This window comes from Theobroma cacao, chromosome 2 (assembly GCF_000208745.1).
Source record: "Theobroma cacao cultivar B97-61/B2 chromosome 2, Criollo_cocoa_genome_V2, whole genome shotgun sequence".
Classification (NCBI taxonomy): Eukaryota; Viridiplantae; Streptophyta; class Magnoliopsida; order Malvales; family Malvaceae; genus Theobroma; species Theobroma cacao.
In genome coordinates, this window is record NC_030851.1 from 34721285 (window position 1) to 34743870 (window position 22586).

General features: G+C 34.0%; 3 protein-coding genes across 4 annotated transcripts; all 3 read right to left on the reverse strand.

The window, feature by feature from the left end:
- Positions 150 to 3622, reverse strand: LOC18609726 (leucine-rich repeat receptor-like protein kinase PXL1). The gene is made up of 2 exons (XM_018116275.1): positions 2754 to 3622; positions 150 to 2525 (listed from the first exon to the last, which is right to left on the reverse strand). Exons 1-2 carry the CDS (start codon positions 3613 to 3615, stop codon positions 490 to 492), a joined length of 2898 nt encoding a protein of 965 aa, XP_017971764.1. The 5' UTR covers positions 3616 to 3622; the 3' UTR covers positions 150 to 489.
- Positions 10026 to 11588, reverse strand: LOC18609727 (tyrosine-sulfated glycopeptide receptor 1). Of its 2 annotated transcripts, none has more exons than XM_018115171.1 (2): positions 10521 to 11588; positions 10026 to 10091 (listed from the first exon to the last, which is right to left on the reverse strand). In XM_018115171.1, the coding sequence occupies exon 1, from the start codon at positions 11396 to 11398 to the stop codon at positions 10652 to 10654; it is 747 nt and encodes a 248-aa protein (XP_017970660.1). In that variant the 5' UTR covers positions 11399 to 11588; the 3' UTR covers positions 10026 to 10091; positions 10521 to 10651. The 2 variants fall into 2 exon arrangements, with proteins under 2 accessions (XP_017970660.1, XP_017970659.1); XM_018115170.1 differs by lacking the exon at positions 10026 to 10091 and adding an exon at positions 10203 to 10427.
- On the reverse strand, positions 16612 to 19774 carry LOC18609729 (probable LRR receptor-like serine/threonine-protein kinase At4g36180). Its single transcript, XM_018114988.1, has one exon. It carries the CDS (start codon positions 19772 to 19774, stop codon positions 16820 to 16822), a length of 2955 nt encoding a protein of 984 aa, XP_017970477.1. The 3' UTR covers positions 16612 to 16819.

The following is a 22586-nucleotide window of genomic DNA, read 5'->3' on the forward strand; positions in this document are numbered from 1 at the left end:
TCTATTCTGCAGATGAAGTCTACAATGATCAATGCATTGGTTATGATTTAAAAAGATACATTGTTGTTATTCTCATCCTGCAGCTTTTCCTTTTTATTTACGTTGGCTTAACATTCCTACTCTGAATTAATGAATTGAGCCCTTACAACAAAGGAAACATCTTTCTGTTATTTACAAACAAGAGAGAAAGCTCATGATACATAGCATTAAAATCCTTAAATACAGGACGAGCTGGATAAGGCAGTACAATTTTCCTAGCTAACTACCAAGATTACGGATGCATGGCTCTACACTCCTTAATCCATTTATCCTCCTTCCCTCAACAACTTTCTTTCTGAAGCCATCTTTTTTCAAGGACAGTTCACTACTTGTAAGGCAAAATCAGAAAATTGAAATGATAAAGATAAAGGGTAGAAGTAACAAATGTTAAGCTACCATTGATGAATCAACACAGAGCAGAAGCAAATGTTACCTTGGTTACCTTTGTCTTTAATTTCTTTGCACCTCCATTTTCCTTTGCAAACGAGCCAATTTCACTGCAATCAGCACGAACAGTTTATCCTTCATATTTTCCAAGTACCGGAAATAGGCACGTCTGACAGACTTCTTTATCACCAAAGTGCCAAAAACAGCCCAAAATCCGATAACAAATCCGAGTACTGCACTTATGTACATCCCTAGGTTTTTGGATCCGTCGTCATCTTCATCATCCTCGTCTTTGGGAAATCCGTCTCCATCACCGGATATTGAGCAGTTGGCTGACAATGGAGGCCCACAGAGTCTTGGGTTACCCTGGTAAATAGATGGATCAGCCATGGTTTGCAGTTGGTTAGATGATGGAATTTGGCCGGACAGGTTGTTGTAAGACAAGTTCAAATAGTTCAACAGAGTCATTGAAGATATGCTTGGAGGAATTGGGCCTGAAAGACGGTTATGTGAGAGGTCAAGGACTTCCAACCATCGCAACTTTCCAATATTTTCTGGTATGTTGCCTATTAATTGGTTCCAAGATAGATTCAAGGATCCCAAGGTTGATAAATTTGTAATCTCCTCGGGAATCTCTCCAACTAAATTGTTGCCAGACAGGTCAATGGTGTTGACAAGTGTAATTATCTTGGTAAATTCACTTATCCTCCCCTTGATAACCAACTCGGTGTGCTGAAAGAATGATGTTTCTCGTACTGTTGGTGTAAGTCCGGTAAAATATCCTCTCAGATATTTCAAACGCACCAAACTGCCCAGACAACTAGGAATTGACCCTGACAAATTATTATGTCCCAGGTCCAAGATGTGGAGGTTGGAGAGATTACATATTTGCTCAGGAATAGTTCCCGTTAACTTGTTGGCTCGCAGGTTCAAAAGATACACCAAAGTCGGGTACGCTACGATTGACTCGGGTATGGTTCCGGAAAATCCATTCTCTCCAAGATCAAGAGCAAACAAGACTTTGCAGTAGCCCAAGACTGTAGAAACTTCCCCAGAAAGATTATTACCGCTCAATTTCAAATTCCAAGACTGTAGAAATTCCAAATTCCTCATATTGTTTATCGATGGTGGAATGCTACCATTTAAATGGTTCCGAGAAAGATCTAGATTTTCCAACACAGACATTTCAAGGCCTATATTCCAAGGAATTGCTCCTGAAAATAAATTATTTCTCAAAGAGAGATTTGTCACATTACGCCAAAGTGGGATTGAACCCTCCAGGTTATTGAATCCCAAATTTATCCATGCTCCTACGCTGAAGGGAAACATTATTGAATCGGGAAGCTTGCCTCTTAATTGGTTTTGGGAAAGATCCATCCAGAAGATCCGTGGCGATAATCTCCAAAGCCAAACAGGTATGGTGTCTGAAATGCCAACACTTGAGAGTGTTATTTGAATAATTCTGTTCTGAGTTCGGAGCCATGCCGGAAAAGTAGGTCCCAATTGGCAATCACTAATTGCAATGTAAGACAGACTGAACGGAGGAATCCAGTCATGTCTCAAGCTGAAAGTCAAAGATTTGTTCACGGATGATAAGGATAGATCGTATAAATTTGTCAGGTTCTGCAGATGAAACTCGGTTATGACTCCTTCCACTGAATTACCATACAGACCCAGTCTCAAAAGCCTTGTGAGTTTTCCAATACTTTGAGTGATGGTGCCACTCATCATGTTGAAAGTTAAGTCCAGTATTTCTAACCGTGACAAATTCCCCATGGATTTTGGAAGCGGGCCTGATAAAGAGTTGTGCGAGAGTTCAAGCTCTTCCAAATTTCTAAGGGACACCAAGGAATCAGACAACCTCCCTTTGAGTTTATTATAGGAGAGTTTAAGTGATTTCAAATTTCTAAGCAACTGCAAAGAGTCAGGCACATTCCCTGTGAGTTTGTTTAAACTTAAATCTAGTGTCTCTAAGCTTCCATTGCTACATCCAGACAAAGCCCCTACAAAATCTGTAATTTCTCCTTCGATAGAATTAAATGACATATCTAAAATCCTTAATTTGCAAATATTTCCCGATAAAACTGTGGGAATGGGACCTGTAAGGTTAGAACCAGCAAGCTTAAGTTGCCTGAGGTTACCGAGATTAAAGAGCCACTGTGGCATTGAAGAGCTGAATCTATTATATGAGAGGTCAAGAGCCTGAAGTGACGTGAAATTTACAAATGGAAGAGATTGAGGAAGGTCAAAAAGTTCACAGACAGACAAATCCAATTGCAACAATGAAGGAAGCATATTAACAGCTTGTAGCCAATTTGTTGTGGGACCTGTAAGGTTAGAACCAGCAAGCTTAAGTTGCTTGAGGTTACTGAGATTAAAGAGCCACTGAGGTACTGAAGACCTGAATTCATTATATGAGAGGTCAAGAGCCTGAAGTGACGAGAAATTTACAAATGGAAGAGATTGAGGAAGGTCAAAAAGTTGACAGCCAGACATATGCAACTGCAACAATGAAGGAAGCATATTAACAGCTTGTAGCCAATTTGTCGTTGCCTTACTGAGGTTTACGCCTCCTAAACCGAGGGATTGGATAGAAGACAGGCCAGAGAGCCAGTTTAGATCAGACACCCAAAGATAGTTTGGATATGAAAACGTGTCGAGATCCAGATGAACCAAATTTGACAGATTGCCAAGTTGGGGAGGAACCATTCCGGAAAAGTTTGCCCCATGGAGGTTGAGAGACTTCAAAGTTTTGAGTGAACCTATGAAATTTGGAATTGAAATTCCTAGGAAGTTATTATAACTCAGGTCCAAGTATTTCAAAGATGTTAAGTTTAGCAAAGACGGATTCAACGAACCACCAAGCTGACAGTACAGATAAGGCGATGGGAAACTTACTTGTACGGATGAACAGTTATACCTTGGTCCAAGGTCGAGCGCGAAAACCTGGGCTGTCTGCTTGTCACATTCTACGCCAGCCCAGTTGCAGCAGTCTTTGCCAACCCAGGAAGAAAGTCGACCAAAGGGATCTATAAGACCTTCCTTAAACTTAAGGAGGGCTTTCCTCTCCATCTCGATGCAACCTACACTGGAATTAGATCCAGTAGCCTCAAGAATTGGAAAATGATAAAATTTAGAAAAAAGGAAGAAAATGAAAAGAAGTTGAAAGGGCGCGTTTCTGCTAGCCATCCTCACCTTGCAGCGAAAACACTTCCTATGCAAGAGAATATATAACGTTGATTAATAATATAATTAAAGGTAAAATATATTCACCTCTTAATTTTTAGATATAATTTTATATAAGTTTATTAATTTTTAAAATAAATAATCTATTTGAAAAAAATATTTTTCATTGAGCATATATATCCAATCGTAGGTCAACAGTTAATATTTTCATTAATTTGATGACGTGATAATATTTAAAAAATAATTTTATTTTTTATTAATTTTAAAAATTATCACACTATATAAATTATAATTTTTTATTTTTAATTTTTTCCTACTCAATCAAAAATTTATCCCTTACCTCTTTCGGTGGCCAGAACACCAGATTTGCCTCTAGTCGAATCTCCCTCCCCAATGCTCTGTGCCCCCTAGCGCGAGATCCACGCTTCGGCTCCTTTGGAGAATGTAGGGGCGGAGGGGCGGGGAGTGTGGCTTCCCTAGGGAGCTAGGGGAATGGATGATCTGGAGGGCCGTTGACTGGCCTAAAAAAAATAGTGAAAAAAAGGTAGAAAGAAGAAAGGTATTTTTAATATTTTACATTTGTCAGTTAATGTCGTTTATGCTTTTGGGATTGATTATCTATTTTGAAAACTAATGAACTCGTGTAAAATTATGACTAAAAGTTAAGAGGTGAGAGTATTTTAGCTTAAAATTAATGATGTCATGGAGTTTTATCAAGTAGACTAAATGCTTGATTTAGGGTCAAAACTTTTGAATTTTTGTTAATTTAAGACTAAACATTTCAATTGTAACAATTAAAAGTCAAATATTTTCGATTCCTTATAATTAAAGGTTAAGATGAGAGGTGTCTAGTGCGTGTAAAACAAACGCGTGATGTGGACTATTAAGTTTTTTCTATCAAGTCAAAACGATTTAAATTATGGTGTGGCGTGCAACAACTTTTTCAACATGCTATGTAATAACTGCATTTTTCAGCATAACGTGTAATAATTAAATTTTCAACATGGTGTGTAACAACTATATTTTTCTACATGATGTGTAACAACTAAATTTTCAACAAAACGTGTAACAACTAAATTTTTAACATGACGTATAACAATTACATTTTTCTACATGACGTGTAACAAATAAATTTTCAACATGACGTGTAACAATTAAATTTTTATAAACTCAATCAAGTCAACTATCATGTCATCAATGGCGTGTGATATACACTTCATCTACTTGTCAACTTAGTCCTTAATTGTAAGGAATCGAAAATGTTTGACCATTGATTTTTACAAATGAAACACTTGGTCCTTAATTGAAATAGTGTCCAAACGTTTAACCCTAATTTGAGCATTTAGCCTATCAAGTAAGATGGCAATCTTTGTGTTATTTTATCATTCGAACATAGGACTAAGAACACTAAAATTAAAGAATGACTTCAATTATTTATTAGGTTCTTTACGGATTATTTATTAGGTGTGCTCTAGTGGACATTTTCAACAATAATAGTGTGAGATACAATCTCACACTAAAAGAAAAAAAAGAATGGAAGTTTTTTAAATAGTTATGTTTGTTCAAACAATTATATTTATTTAAATAATTATGCATGTTCAAAAAGTTACATATTTTTGTTTATAAATAGGATTCCTTTGGTTTTTTGAAATTATATAAAAAAAATTTACAATCAATCTCTCTTCTTCATCAAATACTTTTCACATTATTTCATATAATGTTTTGTTAAAAAAACAACTTTATAGGATTTCGATACCATACCTCGATGAATACTAAGTGGATTCGTTTTTTCAATGTAAAATATAGTTAATAATTAGATTTCATTGTATCCTCATGGTTTATCGCTTTTGTAACCCTTTTGATAACTAATGTTGAGGCAAGCAAAACTTTGAGGACAGTGACATTGATATACAGATTTTAAAAATGAAATGTTTGATAATTTTGAGATTTATAACTCAAAAGTTGATTTAAATTATGACTCTTTTATCAAGTGTTTAAAATTAGATAGAGGTAGAAAATATTATAATCCAAGTTATTTGAAATCCATTAGTATAGTATATCAAACTCTAGCACTAAACACATCGCAAAAAAATGGTGCGGCAAAAAGAACTATAGGATATTAATTGAAATGGTAAATGCAATATTATCATACTCTAGTTTTGGATAGGATTTTTAGGATACAAAAAACTTTATTAACGACTTGTTACATGTTAAATAGATTTTTTTGGAAAAAATTTAACCATGGCTCCAAATGAGCAATGGAAGAAAAAGAAACCAAATCTTAATTAGTTGAAGCTTTGGAGAGTAGAACTATAGTTAGGGGTAGATCTAGGAATATTTGTAAGTGGTGTCATAACTAAAATAATAATAATAATAATAATATAATATAAATATGTTAAAATTCATAAATTAGAAGTTTTAACATTAAATTAAAGAAATATAACTTCAACACATTAATTTAGTACTTTAAAGTATAAAAATTATAATTAAGATAACTATAATTGTTCACGGTGATTTCTTATATTTTGAAAACAGTGCATGATTGAATCAATAGAAATACTATAAAATTAATAAAAAAAAGTAAGATTCATAACTTCAAGATATTATATGACATGCAATATTATTTTCAATTAGCTAGATTATAATTATGAACCCAAACTATCAAATTAATCAAAAAATATTTAGACATAAAGTATTTAAAACTTAATTTGGATTGAAAATTAGTTATATTTGAAGCCTAGTTGAGTTGTTTGAGAAAGTGAAAAACGCAACTAAAGATCGAGAAGAAGAAAAGTCACTGTTGTCTCAAAGGTAAGATTTGAATGTTTGGAAAAGGAGGGAGAATAGTTTATGTTTTAACTTTTTTTAATAAAATCTTAAATTATAGAAGGAAATTTTTTTATCTTTCCATGTAATATTTAAATATTAGTATATAAATTATTTTTTGATAAGTCTACTTTGACTTGGAGTCTTTGACCCCACTTTTTACAAAATTGCAAAAAAATTAGTGGGTTTATTAGTATCGTTAACTACATAAAAACTCTAGCATAAGTAGTATAACAAATATAAATTTTTGACATTTCGTTGAATAAGTGGTGTCATATGACATCACTTTTATTAATGTAGGTCTGTCCATGACTATAATTAAAGTTTCGAAATCCAAAAGAAAGAAATTAGGTGAAAGAGGAAAATAATGTATATTCATATCATATGCACACCATAATAAAATATATAGGTTTATGGTAATTGAACTAAATGGTTTAATTTCAATTAGCACTGTTTTTAATTGAATCAAGAAATGGTATTTTTGATAAAAATAAATTTAAATCTATTTCTAGATAACTATACAATCAATTCAACCAAAAGAATTCCATTAAAATATAATGAAAATAATGATGAATCTTGTCCAAAAATAAGAAAAAGTAAAAAGGTTAGAAACGTAAAAGATTTTGGACCCAATTTTTATATGTTTTTTATGGAAGGGATGGGTGAAAATATAGACAAAAAAGTTTCTTAGTGTTTTAATATAGAATCATGTTGCAAGGTAATACAGTCACAAGATTCTACATTTTAGAAGAAAGTAATTAATGATGAAATTAATTCAATAGAAAATAACACTTAGATTTTGGTTGAGCTTCCACTAAATTTTAAACCAATAGGATGTAAATGGACTTTCAAGAAGAAAAATGCAAGTGCAGGGAATCAAGGTTGGTAACTAAAGGCTTTATATAAAAAACTAGTAGCTTTATACAAAAGGGAAGGAATTTACTATTTTGATACGTTTGCTCTAGTAGCTAAAATTCTCACAATTGGACTTCTACTTTCATTAGCATCAATTTAATATTTAGTAATTCACCAAATATTGAACGTAAAGATAACATTTTAAGTGGTAAATTAGAAGATAACTTACATGGAACAAAGGATTCATTGTTCCAAGGTAACAACATAATTTGTAAGCTTGTCAGGTCATTGTATAGACTTAAAACAAGTACACAAACAATGACATCAAAATTTTGATCTTTCAAGGTAACAACATTGTTTGTAAGCTTTTCACCACTTACCATAACACTTAATACTTCAATGACTACTCCAATATTTCTTTCCACCACCTCTAGTACATATTTTTATTTATTTGCAATACTACATCTTCCTATCACAAAAATCTTTGTAAAATATCTCATAACATTATTGTTGAAAATGTCCAACATAAGCAAAGATTAGGTAGAGATGCATTTCCAAAGTCAATATTTCAATGACTACTCCAGTCTTCCTTTCTACCGCCTGTAGTACATTTTTTTTATTTATTTGCAATACTACATCTTTCTATCACAAAAATTTTTGTACAATATCTCATATCGTTATTGCCAAAAATGTCCAACATAAGCAAGGATTAGGTGGAGATGCATTTCCAAAGTCAACACTTCAATGACTATTCCAGTCTTCATTTCCACCGCCTCTAGCACATCTTTTTTATTTATTTGCAATGCATCTTCCTATCATAAAAATCTCTGTACAATATCTCATAACATTACTGTTGAAAATGTCCTACACAAGCAAGGATTAGGTGGATATGCATTTCCAAAGTCAATATTTCAATAATTACTCCAGTCTTCCTTTCCACTGTCTCCAGTACATCTTCTTTTATTTATTTGCAATATTACATCTTCCTATAAAAAAAATCTTTGTACAATATCTCATAACAGTATTGTTAAAAATGTCCAACATAAGCAAGGATTATGTGGATATGCATTTCCAAAGTTAATACTTCAATGACTACTTCAGCCTTTTTTTCCACCACCTCTAACACATCTTTTTTATTTATTTGCAATACTACATTTTCTTATCACAAAAATCTATGTACAATATCTCATAACATTATTGTTGAAAATTTTCAACGTAAGCAAGGATTAGGTGGTGAGGAATTTCCGAAGTCAATACTTCAATAACTACTCCAGTCTTCCTTTCCATTGTCTCCCATACATCTTTTTTATTTATTTGCAATCCTCCATCTTCCTATAAAAAAAATCTCTGTACGATATGTTGAAAATGTCCAACATAATCAAAGATTAGGTGGAAATGCATTTCCAAAGTCAATGCTTAATGACCACTCCAGTTTTCCTTTTCATTGCCTCCGGAACATCATTTTTATTTATTTGCAATAGTACATCTTCCTATCACAAAAATCTATGTACAATATCTCATAACATTATTGTTGAAAATTTTCGGCATAAGCAAGGATTAGGTGGTGAGGCATTTCCAAGGTCAATACTTCAACAACTACTCTAGTCTTTCTTTCCATTGTCTCTTGTGCATCTTTTTATTTATTTGCAATACTACATCTTCCTATCACAAAAACCTCTGTTCAATATGTTGAAAATGTCCAACACAATCAAAGATTAGGTGGAGATGAATTTCCAAAGTCAATGCTCAATGACTACTCCAGTCTTCTTTTCCACCGCTTTTAGTAGATCTTTTTATTTATTTGCAATACTACATCTTCCTATCACAAAAATCTATGTACAATATCTCATAACATTACTGTTGAAAATGTCCTACACAAGCAAGGATTAGGTGGATATGCATTTCCAAAGTCAATATTTCAATGACTACTCCAGTCTTCCTTTCTACCGCCTGTAGTACATTTTTTTTATTTATTTGCAATACTACATCTTCCTATCACAAAAATCTATGTACAATATCTCATAACATTATTGCCAAAAATGTCCAACATAAGCAAGGATTAGGTGGAGATGCATTTCCAAAGTCCATACTTCAATGACTACACCAATCTTCTTTTCCATCGCCTCTAGTATATTGTTTTTATTTATTTGCAATACTACATCTTCCTATCACAATAATCTATGTACAATATCTCATAACATTATTGTTGAAAATGTTCAGCGTAAGCAAAGATTATGTGGTGAGGCATTTCCAAAATCAATACTTCAATAACTACTCTAGTCTTCCTTTCCATTGTCTTTTATACATCTTGTTAATTTATTTATAGTATTACATCTAATTCCTATCACAAAAATCCCTATACAATATCTCATAGCATTATTGTTGAAAATGTTCCGTGTAAACAAGGATTCGGTGGAGAGGCATTTCCAAAGTCAATAATTCAATGGTCCATTGCTGGAACTAAGGCGGGGGAAACATATACACACATTCAAGCATGAAACCAAGGTGAGCCAACTTTTTATTCATGACCATTACATTCTAAAAGGCTTTGTCATACTCATGAGAAGTGTTTGATTACCAAACTGCCACAAACAACCCAAAATCCTGTAGCGAATATCCCAGCCCCATGCTTACATAGAACAGTAATTTTTCAGATCTGTCTTCACCTTTCCAAGTATTATTTTTATCTTCTCCGTATCCATTGCTTGAGATGAGCAGCTGGTTGACAATGAAGGACCACAAAAGCTCCGGGATCCTTTTTCCTTTAAATGGCGCCTGATTGCACTTGATTGGTTTTACTTCAAATTCGGTTCATTTAACATAAAATAATGAATCAAGAGCTCAATGGATACAAATAAAAGAACAAGGATTTAAGTGAAAATTTTGATATAATTCATGTGCATCAAAATACATGAAAATTAATCGAAGGAATAAAAATAAGAATCAAGATAATACTAACAAACATCGTTTGACTCATAGGAAATAGAAGATCCTAGGAAATTAACAACTTATAATAATTCAAAAACCATGACAGAAACCATCAAACTAGTGTAGAAGTTAAAAAGAATCTTTCTATCTTCATTTGGGATTTCTACTCTTCCAACTCCATCTTCTAGGATGGAGACATCACTTCGCTACAAATACAACGTGGAAGATACAAGTCGTGAGATAAGAAGGAAACAACCAAAAACCAAATGGAAAAAAAGGTCAGAAAGGAGAGCACTTACAATGAATCGACCTCAATTTCTCTCCATTACATTCTTCCTTTGCAAACGAGCCATGTTAACAGCAATCAGCACGGAGAGCTCATCCATCTTCTTATCCAAGAACCGGAAGTAGGCATGTTGGATAGATTTCTTTATAACCAAACTGCATAAAATGGCCAAAATCCCACAAAAAATCCCAGTAGCGCACTTAGATAGAAGTGTGGTTTTTCCGCTCTGTCACCATCCTTGTCGTTGGCATATATGTCTCCATCAATGGGCATTGAGCAGTTGATTGACAATGGAGGCCCACAGAGTCCCGGGTTACCCTCATAAATGGATGGATAGGCAATGGTCTGCAGTTGGTTAGATGATGGAATTTGACCGAGGAGGTTGTTGTAAGACAAGTTCAAATAGTTCAAGAGAGCCATTGAAGATATGCTTGGAGGAATTGGGCTTGAAAGATGGTTATGCGAAAGGTCAAGGGCTTCTAGCCATTGTAAACTGTCAAGATTTTCTGGAATTCTCGCCGTCAGTAGGTTCCAAGATAAATGCAAGAATCCTAAGGTTGATAGATTTGTTATCTCCTCTGGTATCTCTCCCACTAAATTGTTGCTGGACAGGTCGATGCCGTTTATAAGTGGAATTATTTTGGTAAATACAATTTCTGGTCCCTCGATGACCAACTTCATGTGGTTATCGAATGTTGTTTCTGTGGATGAGGGTCCAAGCCTGAAGATGGTGCGCAAAGTTTTCAGACGTGGCAAGCTGCCCAAACAAGTAGGAATGGACCCTGATAAATTGTTTTGTGCTAGATCCAAGATGTGGATGTTGGAGAGGTGACATAGTTGTTCAGGAATGCTTCCTGTTAGAATGTTGGCTCCGAGGCTTAAAAAGGACATCGGAGATTGGCTGGTCACATTGACTCGGGTATAGACCCTGTGAATTTATTCCCTCCAAGATCAAGTGAAAACAGAAACTTTGCAATCCTGCAAGAACTTAGAGAGCTCCCCAGAAAGATTATTACGGCTCAATTTCAACCGGCCAAGTGAAGGAATAGAGCACATAGAGCAGGGTATATCACCTGATAGATTATTCTTAGAAAGATCTACAATCATCAAATATTGCAAACCCTGCCATTGCTTGGAATTCTTCAGATAACTGATGCTGATAGATCAAGAAAATTAAAATTCGTCAAATTGTTTAGAGTTGGCGGAATGCACCCATTTAAAAAGTTCCCAGAAAGATCTAAGTTTTGCAATTCTGATATTTCATGGCCTATGTTTGAGGGAATCGGCCCAGAAAAATTGTTCTTCAATGAGAGATCTGTCACATTTGACGAAAGTGGTATGGAACCCTCCAGATGGTTGAATCCTAAATTAATCCGTACCCCTAGATCAGAGGGAAAAGCAATTGACCTAGGAAGCTTCACTCTCAACTGGTTGTGAGAAAGATCCAGCCACCAAATCTCTGGTACTATTCTCCAAAACCAATCAGGAATGGTGTCTGAAATGCCTACATTTGAGAGCGTAATTTCAAAAGACGTGTTTTGAGTTCTGAGCCACGAAGGGAACGAAGGGCCTAATTGGCAATCACTGATTGCAATTTGATTGAGCTGGAAGGGAGAAATCCAGTCATGTCTCAATCTAAACACCAAGGATTTGTTTGTAGATGATAAACAGAGATCACATAATCTTGTTAGATTCTGAAAATGAAGCTCGGTTATGACTCCTTCAAAGGAATTCCCAGATTCCCATAGAGACCCAGTTGAAACAACCGCGGGAGTTGTCCAATACTTTCAGTGATGGCTCCACTCATCATGTTGAATCTCAGGTCGAGCACTTCCAAACGTGACAAATTCCCCACTGACTTCAGAAGTGGACCCCAAAATGCGTTGTGGGAAAGCTGAAGGTATGCTAAATAACCTAGGGACCCCAAGGAATCAGATAACTTCCCTGTAAGTTTATTGGAGCGGAGTGCAAGAAACTTCAAATTCCTAAGGAACCCCCAGGAATCAGGTAAGTTCCCTGCGAGATTATTTGTGTTTAAATCCAATGTCTCTAAGCTACAATTACTGCATCTTGACAAACCCTCTATGAGTTCTTCAATTTCACCGCCAATGGAACTCGATGATAAATCTAAAACTTGTAAGTTGCGAAGATTTCCTGGTGAAACCTTTGGAGTGTGACCTGTAAGGTTAGAATCACGAAGTCGAACTTCAACGAGGGTACTGAAATTAAACAGCCAGTGTGGCAGTGAAGAGCTGAACTTGTTATAAGAGAGGTCAAGGGCCTGAAGGGATGTGAAATTTACAAATGGAAGAGTCTGAGGGAGGTCATAAAGTCGACAGCTAAATAAATACAACTCAAACAGTGAAGGAAGCATACTTATGACTTGCAGCCAATTATTGGTTGCCTTACTGAGGTTTACATATCTTAAGTTGAGGTATTGAAGAAAAGAGAGGCTAGAGAGCCATTCTAAATCTGACACCCAAAGCTCTTCTGAAGTTGAAATCCCCATCATACTGAGATCAAGATGAACTAAGGTTGACAGATTCCCAAGGTGTGGGGAGGAATCATTCCAGAAAAGTTTGCCCAATTCAGGTTAAGATATTTCAAATTCTTGAGTGAACCAAGGAAATCAGGGATTGGAATTCCTAAGAAATCGTTATCACTCACATCCAAGTAATTCAAATGTGTCAAGTTCAGCAAAGAAGGATTCAACGTACCACCCAATTGATAGAACCGATTAGGTGGTGCTGAATTCCCTCCATCCGAAGGACAGTCCTACTTATTTCTGAGGTCAACAATATGACCTGTCTGATTGCTACAGCCTACGCCTGCCAAGTTGCAGCAATCTTCACCAATCCAAGAAGAGAGTCGACCAAAGGGATCCCTAAGACCTTCTTTGATACTAAGAAGGGCTTTCCTCTTCATCTCCATGCAGCCAACATTGGAATTGAATTCAGCAGTCTCAAGGTGATAAAGTCTAGAAAAAAGAGGAAGGAAGAAACAAAAAGAAGTTGGAAGGACGTGTTTCTGCTAGGCATTTTCACCTCGCAGCAAATTGCACGGCCCACAATCAAGACTACAGTCTTTGTTTTATTTATCTACAGTATGTAACTCAGTGACACATTTTCAAAGTCAACTACTAAAATTGGTTTGTAGGTTCTGTTCGAAAAAATGTCCAGAGAATATACGTACAAAGAGCCAACGATTTATCACATCACATAATACATATAGATAACAAGAGTGCTTATCGTTAAGACTTCTCAAGTCTCTTTGAAACACTAAAAAGAAAATAATTTTTTTTATAATTAAAAAAATTTAAATTTTATTTTTTAAATAAAAAAATTATAGATCAATCAATGTAAAATTTTACTTTTTAAATACCAATATGACCATGCTAATTAGTTAACCACCAAATTAGCAAGTGCTTGAAGGCATATCAACCTGCCAATAGCTATCGAAAGCAGTACTCTCAGACATGTATAAGTTTCAATTTTCTAAATAATTACGTCCGGTCAGAAAAAGGGTGAAAAGATTGTTCCATCATTGTTAGACTTAGATATGTGTGCGCAAAGCTGTCACCGCCCTGCACTTCCTAGGAGTCAATGGCAAAAGAATCTTAAAATATTAAAATCATCATCCATGAAAAATCTATCTTTACAATTAAAATAAGCCCCAACTACGTTCCATGGTTGACACGTAGCCAATTGGGCTGTCTAATTCGTTGCCTTTTTTTCTTTTCCTTTTTTTTTTTTTGCGTAAGTTGATGCAAATGACGTGGTTGCATGCTTTAGGTGTGAAAAAAAAAGAAAAAAAATGGGGAAAGAGAACAGATGAAGGCACGAAGAGAAAAAAGAGAAAAAAAAGACAAAATTGAAAATAAAAAAAAATTATGAAATAGTTTTAATATGTGTAATATTGTCATTATTTTAAAATTTTATTTATTTTTATTATTAACTTGAAAAAAATTATTGATTATAAATTTTAAAAATATAATAAAATTCAGTAATTGATTGCGTTTTGTATTGACAAAATGAATTTGTCAAAACATACGAGTTTGAGAACTTAACCACTTAATGTAAAATGAGTCGTTATCAATCTTTTTTATATAAATGCAGTTGATTATCTAATTAAATTCATTATTTTTAATAAAATTCTAAATTTAACTTAAGTTTATTAGAAAAATAGGTTGTGGTTTACAAAATAGAATTAGATTCGTTAGTACAATTACACACTAAGAAAGTATTAGCATCTATGCTATGTCCATTTAATAAATAATACCCATTAATTATATGTTATTTTATTTTAGCTTTGATAAGATGGTTCTTAATTTATCCTCGCAAAAAAAAAGATATCCTTAATTTCATATTTGATTTAATTGTTATTATTAATTTTCCCTTTTTCTTTTTATTATATCATTATTTAAATATTAGAGATCTTTCAAAAGTCTTCCTAACACTTTTGATGAGATCTAGGAAAATTCCCCTCAATTCAAAAGTATTTAAGAAAGCCACTTACTTTCTTGAAAAAATAGCGTTATCAAATTAATTTTATATTTATGAAAGGATTTTCTTATTTCATTATTTAACAGTTAGAAACTTATTTTTTTAGATCTTCCTGACACTTTTAGTGAATATTAAAGAAAGTCCTCTCACCTTGGAGATATTTGGGAAAATCATTTAGTTATTGAAAAGACTCCATCATCAGATTAATTTAGTGTCTTATATATGTAGAGGTTTGGAATAAATCTTTTATTCCATTTTGTTTCTTTTATTCTTTTTATTTTTCCTCTTTTTATGATTTTTTACCTTTTTTATTTTTATTAAAAATAAGCTCTTGATATTGAAATTTTTTTCTAAAATTTAAAAACTTTTAGTAGAATATTAAAATTTTCCTTACCTAAAAATTTTAAGAAAATTGTCACTTACAACTTTATTACAATTCCATCATTGGTTGAGTTCCATTTATTTGCATAGTTAAATACATATGATGCAAGGAAATAAATATCATGATATAATTTGCAAATTATTGAGAATTTTAATTCTACATATTCACTTTATTTTGTACATATTTATTAATTATTTAGAAATGATCTTCTTTGTGAAAATAAATTTGAGATTCCCCAATATTTTGGTAAGGTCTCATAATTATTTTCACTTTGAAAAATTGAGAATAAAATTATCATTTACAACGTTTTTCAAAAATTCTCTTTTGGGAAAATTTTCTTAAATAATCACCATTTTTTACTATTTGTTCAATTTATTTAACTATTGTAATTTTATCAATTTTATTATTCTTAAATTACCATATATTACACAAACTCTTATAGCATTTTTCAGCAAGCCTTGATCTTTAGTGTACAAAAGGGTTACAATTAATAAATATAAAAAATACAATAAAATTTAGTAATTGATTTTTTTTTTTTGTATTGATGATAGCAATCCATTAAGCACTCATTGACATGGAGTTAGATAATCAAATTCTTATCAAGTTTTTAAATAAAAAAATAATATGAAAAACAATCTGAGAAGCGTATTGAGAAAGACGAGAGTGAAAGGCTCAAAATCAATCACACCAAATACAATAAATAAAATATAAAGGAATACATTTTTCTTTTGAGAAGCTAAGAGAAGAGATTAATAGTTGTAAATAAATCAATTGGACAAGGGATTACAGACTAGAGTGAGTCCGCTTTTTGGGAAGGACCACATCTAGTATATGTTTATATTGGTATGAACTTGGTGGAAATTGATTATTGAATTTCAAAATAGGAATGTTTCAGAGCCTACTTAGTCATATCAAACTGCGCACAAACTATTATAATCTTTCACTACTAGAATTGAATCGTATGGGTTCCATGGTATTTGAGTCGAAGTGTTGTTTTAGAACATAAAATTGCTCCTTTTTTTTTTAATTTATTTGAGCAATGGAGTTGGTTCTTTTGTACAAATTAACAAGTCAAATGATTTGCACTAGTAAGTGTGAGGCATTGACCGATTGTACAAATTAACAAGCCAAATGATTTGCACTAGTGAGTGTGAGGCATTGACCGATTGCTGGAACTAAGGCAAAAGGAAACATATACACATGCATATGCAAGCAAGCACTATAGAAACAAGGTGAGTCAACAATTTATTTCATGACCATTACAATCTTTTGAAGTGCATCGTGCTCACAAGTATCATCCTTCATCACTCGGCTGCGGTCGTTAGGGTACAACTAGAGGAAGTAAAACGTTATTCAAAAAAAAAAAAAGAGTGAAAATGTAAAGGATACTCAAACTTTATTTAATTATTATTTATTACCCTTAGCACGTCATCGTCCTTCCACAACCTTCTTTCGGAAACGAGCTATACGCACTGCAATGACCACAAAGAGCCTATCTTTCATTTCATCAACAAACTTGAAATAGGCTTGTCTCCATGGCCGTTTGATTGTCAAACTGCCACAAACGACCCAAAATCCTGTGGCGAATCCCAGCGCCATGCTCGTGTAGAACCATAGCTTTTCAGATCTGTCTTCACCTTCCAAGTCTCCATTTTTATCTTCTCCATATCCATTTCTCGGAGATGAGCAGCTGGTTGACAATGGAGGACCACAGAGCTCTGGGTTCCCTTGATATATGGAAGGATCATTGAAGGTCTGAAACTGGTTGCTACTTGGAATCTGTCCCGATAAGTTGTTAAATGACAAATTCAAATAGTTCAACAAAGTCATTGAGGACATGCTAGGAGGAATTGGGCCTGAAAGATTGTTGTGTGAGAGGTCAAGTGTCTCCAACCGTTGCAAGTTGGCAATGTTCTCCGGTATCTTCCCAGTCAAATGGTTCCATGATAAATTCAGAGTGCCCAAGGCTGAGAGCTCTGTTATGTGATCTGGTATCTCTCCCACTAAATTGTTGCTCGATAGGTCAATGGCGTTAACGAGTGGAATTATCTTGCTATATTCATTTTTTCTACCTTTCGACACTATCTCCACGTGCTGTGAGAATGAGATATGCTGGGTTGAGGGTAATTCATGGAAAAAAGGACCCAAATAGGTAAAAGCTTCCAAATTGCCCAAGCATTCAGGAATAGCCCCTGATAAATTATTCTGAGCAAGGTCTATAATGTGCAGATTGGGAAACTTACAAAGTTGTTCAGGAATGCTGCCTGTCAAGATGTTGGCTCTTAATCCCAAGTATGATAAAGAGAACAGATTATCTGATACCAAGTCTAATATTGTCCCAGAAAATCGATTTTCTCCAAGATCAATAGATAACAACCCTGAGCAGTTCTGCAAGGTTGTAGAGAGCTCGCCAGAGAGATTGTTACTGCTCAGTTTCAAAAAGATGAAAGAAGGTAATGAACAAAGAGAGCTAGGAACGCCACCTGACAGATTGTTTTTGGACAAATCTAAGACCATTAAGTTTCTCAAGCCCTGCAACCGGCTGGGAATTATTCCTGATAAATCATTACTTGAAAGATCAAGAAAGCTCAAATTTTCCATTTTGTTAATGGAAGGGGGAATGCTACCTTTAAGAAAATTTCTGGAAAGATCCAGGTTTCTCACTTTAGACATTGCTTGGCCTATATTTGAGGGAATTGGTCCAGAGAAAAAATTGTTCCTCAAAGAAAGATCTGTAACATTTGGCCATAGAGGGATTGAACCCCCCAAGAGGTTGAATCCTAGATCTACCCACACTCCGATATCATAAACAAAGCTAACTGAATATGGAAGCTTTCCTCTCAATTGGTTATCAGAAAGATCCACCCACCAAAGCCGAGATGTTAGGCTCCAAAACCAATCAGGTATGGCGTCTGAAATACCGGCACCGGAAAGTGTGAGTGTAGAATCATCTACTTGAGTTCTAAGCCATGATGGAAATGCAGGACCCAATTGGCAATCACTGACTGCGATGTAATCAAGACTGAAAGAAGGAATCCAATCTCGTCTCAAGTTGAAGATCACAGATTTGCTTGTGGATGATATGTAAAAAGAGGATAATCTTGAGAGGTTCTGAAAAAGATTTTCGGTGATGATCCCTTCCCATGAATTTCCATAAAGATTAAGTTCATATAGCCTTTTGAGTTGTCCAATGCTTTCTAAAATTGTCCCATTCATTGAGTTGAAAGATAGATCCACCACTGTCAAACTTGACAGATTCCCTATTGACCTTGGGAGTGAACCTGAGAATGAGTTTTGGGCTAGTCGAAGGTAGTCTAAACACTTTAGGAAGCCCAAGGACTCAGGCAAGTTTCCTTTGAGATTATTTGCACTCAAATCTAAGTAGTCGAAGGTATTATTGCTGCACCCAGCCAAAGCCTCTATGAATTCATTTATTTCGCCACTAATCACGTTATATGACAGATCCATCCTCCATAGGTTGCACAGGCTTCCCCTTAAAACCTTGGGTATGGAACCTTTAATTTCACAGTTATATAACTCAACCTCCTCAAGGGTGCTTATATTAAATAACCAGCGAGGTATTGAAGAGCTGAAGTTGTTATAAGAGAGATCAAGGACTGCAAGGGAAGTAAAATTTACAAATGTCAAAGACTCGGGGAAACCATTAAGTTCACAGCCCGACAAGCGCAACTTCGTCAGGGAAGGAAGCATATTAACAGCTTGCAACCAATTAGTTGCTGCCTTGCTAAGGTTCATGTTGCCAAGATCAAGATATTTAATAGAAGAGAGACCAAAAAGCCAGTTTAAATCTGAAGCCCATAGCCTCAAAGGGAACAAATACATCGATAGATCAAGATATTCCAAGTTAGACAGATTTCCGAGACTAGGAGGAACCTTGCCATTAAAGGAAGCTCCCGAGAGGTCAAGGTACCTCAAGTTCTTGAGTGAACCTATGAATTCTGGGACAGGAATTCCTTGGAAATTGTTCCCGCTCATGTCCAGGTAACTCAAATATGTCAAATTAAGTAAAGATGGATTTAACGTACCGCCCAGGCATGATCGGTTGTTATCTGCTTGAATTTCTCCTACCGAGCTGCAAACGTCAAGACTTTTGAGGTCAAGCTTGACAACGTTGCCCGTCTTATTGCTGCAGCTTATCCCGGTCCAGTTACAACAATCCTCTCCAACCCAAGACGAAAGCCAACCTGAAGGATCTTTGAGACCTTTTCTGAATTCAAGCAATGCTTTCCTCTCCCTCTCAATACAGCTGCCAATATTCACAGAACTAGAGTTGGACTCTGCAGCTTGAAGGAACACTGATTTAGTTAACAAAAGAAGGGAAAGAAGAACTAGAAATTGACTTGCGGTTCTCCTGCTAGCCATCAATTCTTTGCATAAAAACATATACAGGGAACGAAGTTTAAAGATGGAGATGCCGATTATCAACCTGCGAAATTGACTTTTATTGGTTCCTTCTTTCCCCACCTTAATTTCGTTAGTATTAATTTTTGCAACTTAATTTCAACTCTAGACCAAAGTTGTCACGTCATATCAATCTTTTAATATCAAAACACAATATAATAACTTTGTGATAATTTTAGTAGCAATTTAGTGGTAATAGATTAATGGTATTATAAGTTTTGATGGTTTTATTATCTTTTAGTATATCTGTCTAAAGAAACAATATAGTCTTCTCTAACATTTCTTATTGGCAAGCAAGAGACAAGCATTCTGAAAAATGAAATTTCATTTGAAGATGGAAAATTAGACAAGTAAAGAACAGAAAGTTTTCACCTTCCTGTTTAGATAGGAAAATTGTTGTATGAATCAATACTGCTGGCTGGCGACTAGGCCTTACACTATAACATCAGCTTCCCTGTCAAACAGGGGCAGTTAAGTCTGCTCCGTATTGATTCAAATATTTTATACAATTAATTATAATTCAGAATATTGTTATATCTGTCTCAGCTCCTAGGCATAAATTTCTAGCTTTGCCCATACGTCCACTATTAAAGTATAAACAAGGTACCAAGATAAATTTCTTTGTTTTTTCTTTTAAGGTTTAAACCTACAGTAAGAGAAGAGATTGCCAACCCATTGCCTTGAGGTGAGAAAAGGAAACTTACGCCCTCCGCCAGCCTGATAAAGGTATAAACTGTTGATTTCTGAATCAATAATCAATGCCTGGTAAAATTCTGTAAGACTAAAAAAAAAAATCCATCAGAGTCATTCCCCAGAAATAAACAATACTACTACGAAGAAAGAACCAGGGGCTTTAAACTGTAGAAAATTGTTAATAATTGGTGAAGAAAGACGAATTCGCTGGAAGATAGAACATACGAGTTTATATATATATCTTGACAAAACGACACACATATTATATATAATTCAAAATTTATTAAATTAATTATTTATCTTTCATTGATTTTTTTTATTAATTGAAATATGGACACTACAATATTTTTGACCTTTGGTTGTAGAAAAAATTGCAATCATAAGTGAAAAATCTACTATCTTAAATTAAGACTTCACTTAGAAAAGATATAACCTTAACTAATGTATGAAAAAGTTTAATTACACATTTTTTTAAGAAATTTTATAACAAAATTAATAAGCAGTCATATACTATATAATTGCAATTCTAAAACGTATTGCAGCATTTAAAATAATAGAGAAAATAATTTGTTGCACTCGAATTTATGCCTTAATTGATAGATATTTGAGGATTTTCGAGATCGTGACTATATTCTTCAAAGAGAAGTAAAGGAATATTGACCTCCACTATCTAAAAATAAAATGACGTAACAAATCATAAATCTTAAATCATATTACCAAATTGTAAAAACTTTTAAAATGTTTGTAAGATTGATCTCATAATTTTTTTTTTTTGAAATTAAAGCAAAAAAGATTCGAATCTTGCTATTTAAGTAAAAAGATCATGTACCGCCCTATAAACCAAATGCTTAAGTGCATTAATCTCACAAAATTAATTCAGAGATATGTTATCAAATTTTTTGTGTTTGACAATTTGTTCAATTTCTTAACAATAGGTCAATTATGATTCTTTAAGCTGCAAATTATTGTAAACGAACTTGAATTTTTCAAAAAAAAAATTGTAAATAGAAATAAAATAAAAACTATAAATAATTGCAATAAATGATACCGTTTGTGAAGAAGTTGATGATCTGTCATTTGTTGGTGAAGTTGATGACTTAGTATAATTTTAGTCATTTTAAATTTGAGTTTGAATTGCACTTTTTATGAACAAATCAAGATTGATAAAATTTGAGTTCGATTTAGACATCTTTTAAGTTTTGGATCAATTTTATTAACTTAGATCGATGTGAATGAGAAAAAAAATATAAATATATAAAATTCTCTAAAAAAGACTTATTTTGTACAAACTTATACCAAGTTTTTACTTCCTTAAAATTAGAAAAGTTTATGCAAACAACCTTCAAGATCTTTTTTTTTTTTCTAAATGTTTCATGAGCATTTTTCGATCTCTAATAATTCGCAGGGGAAAGCTGCTACAAAACAAGCCATGGACAAGCACACTAGTCCCATATTAGAACAATTGAGGGTGTGGAAAGGGGTTTTTGTAGTTCTCTAATTTTTAAGTTATTTTCAGATTTAGCCCCATTAATCACCTTGTCGGATAATCTTGATAATTTCAAAACATAAATTACCAAGATAAAATCCTATAAAAAAGAAATTATCAAGATAAAAGATTGGAAGCCTCTTGTCTTTAATTTGGAAGACTCCGTCGATTAGGTCTAAGTCTTGGCTGGAACATCACGTGAAAATCCATAAGCCCAACGGAAACGTTAACAAGCCAATATTGGGGCTTTAACCAACCAAATCAACGGGTTGGGTACTTAGGTTCAAGTCTTCAAGTCTGCTGAGATATTCAAAGTTTGAAACTTCAACAACTTCCAAGCGATTCTATGCAATTTGCCACACAAGTCTCTTTTGGCCCAGAGCAATTTCCACGATCAACAACAAAATTGATTGATTAAATGTCGGAATATTACTAGAACCATTGAGAATCAAATTCTTCTTTCTCTCAATTGAAAACTAATACTAATTTTTTTTTTTGGCATCAGGACTGAAAATTCTTCACATCTTATTGGTTGGAAAAATGAAACTGAAGTTATTGATCCGTATAAGCAAGCTTCTCAAACAGGGTATGATG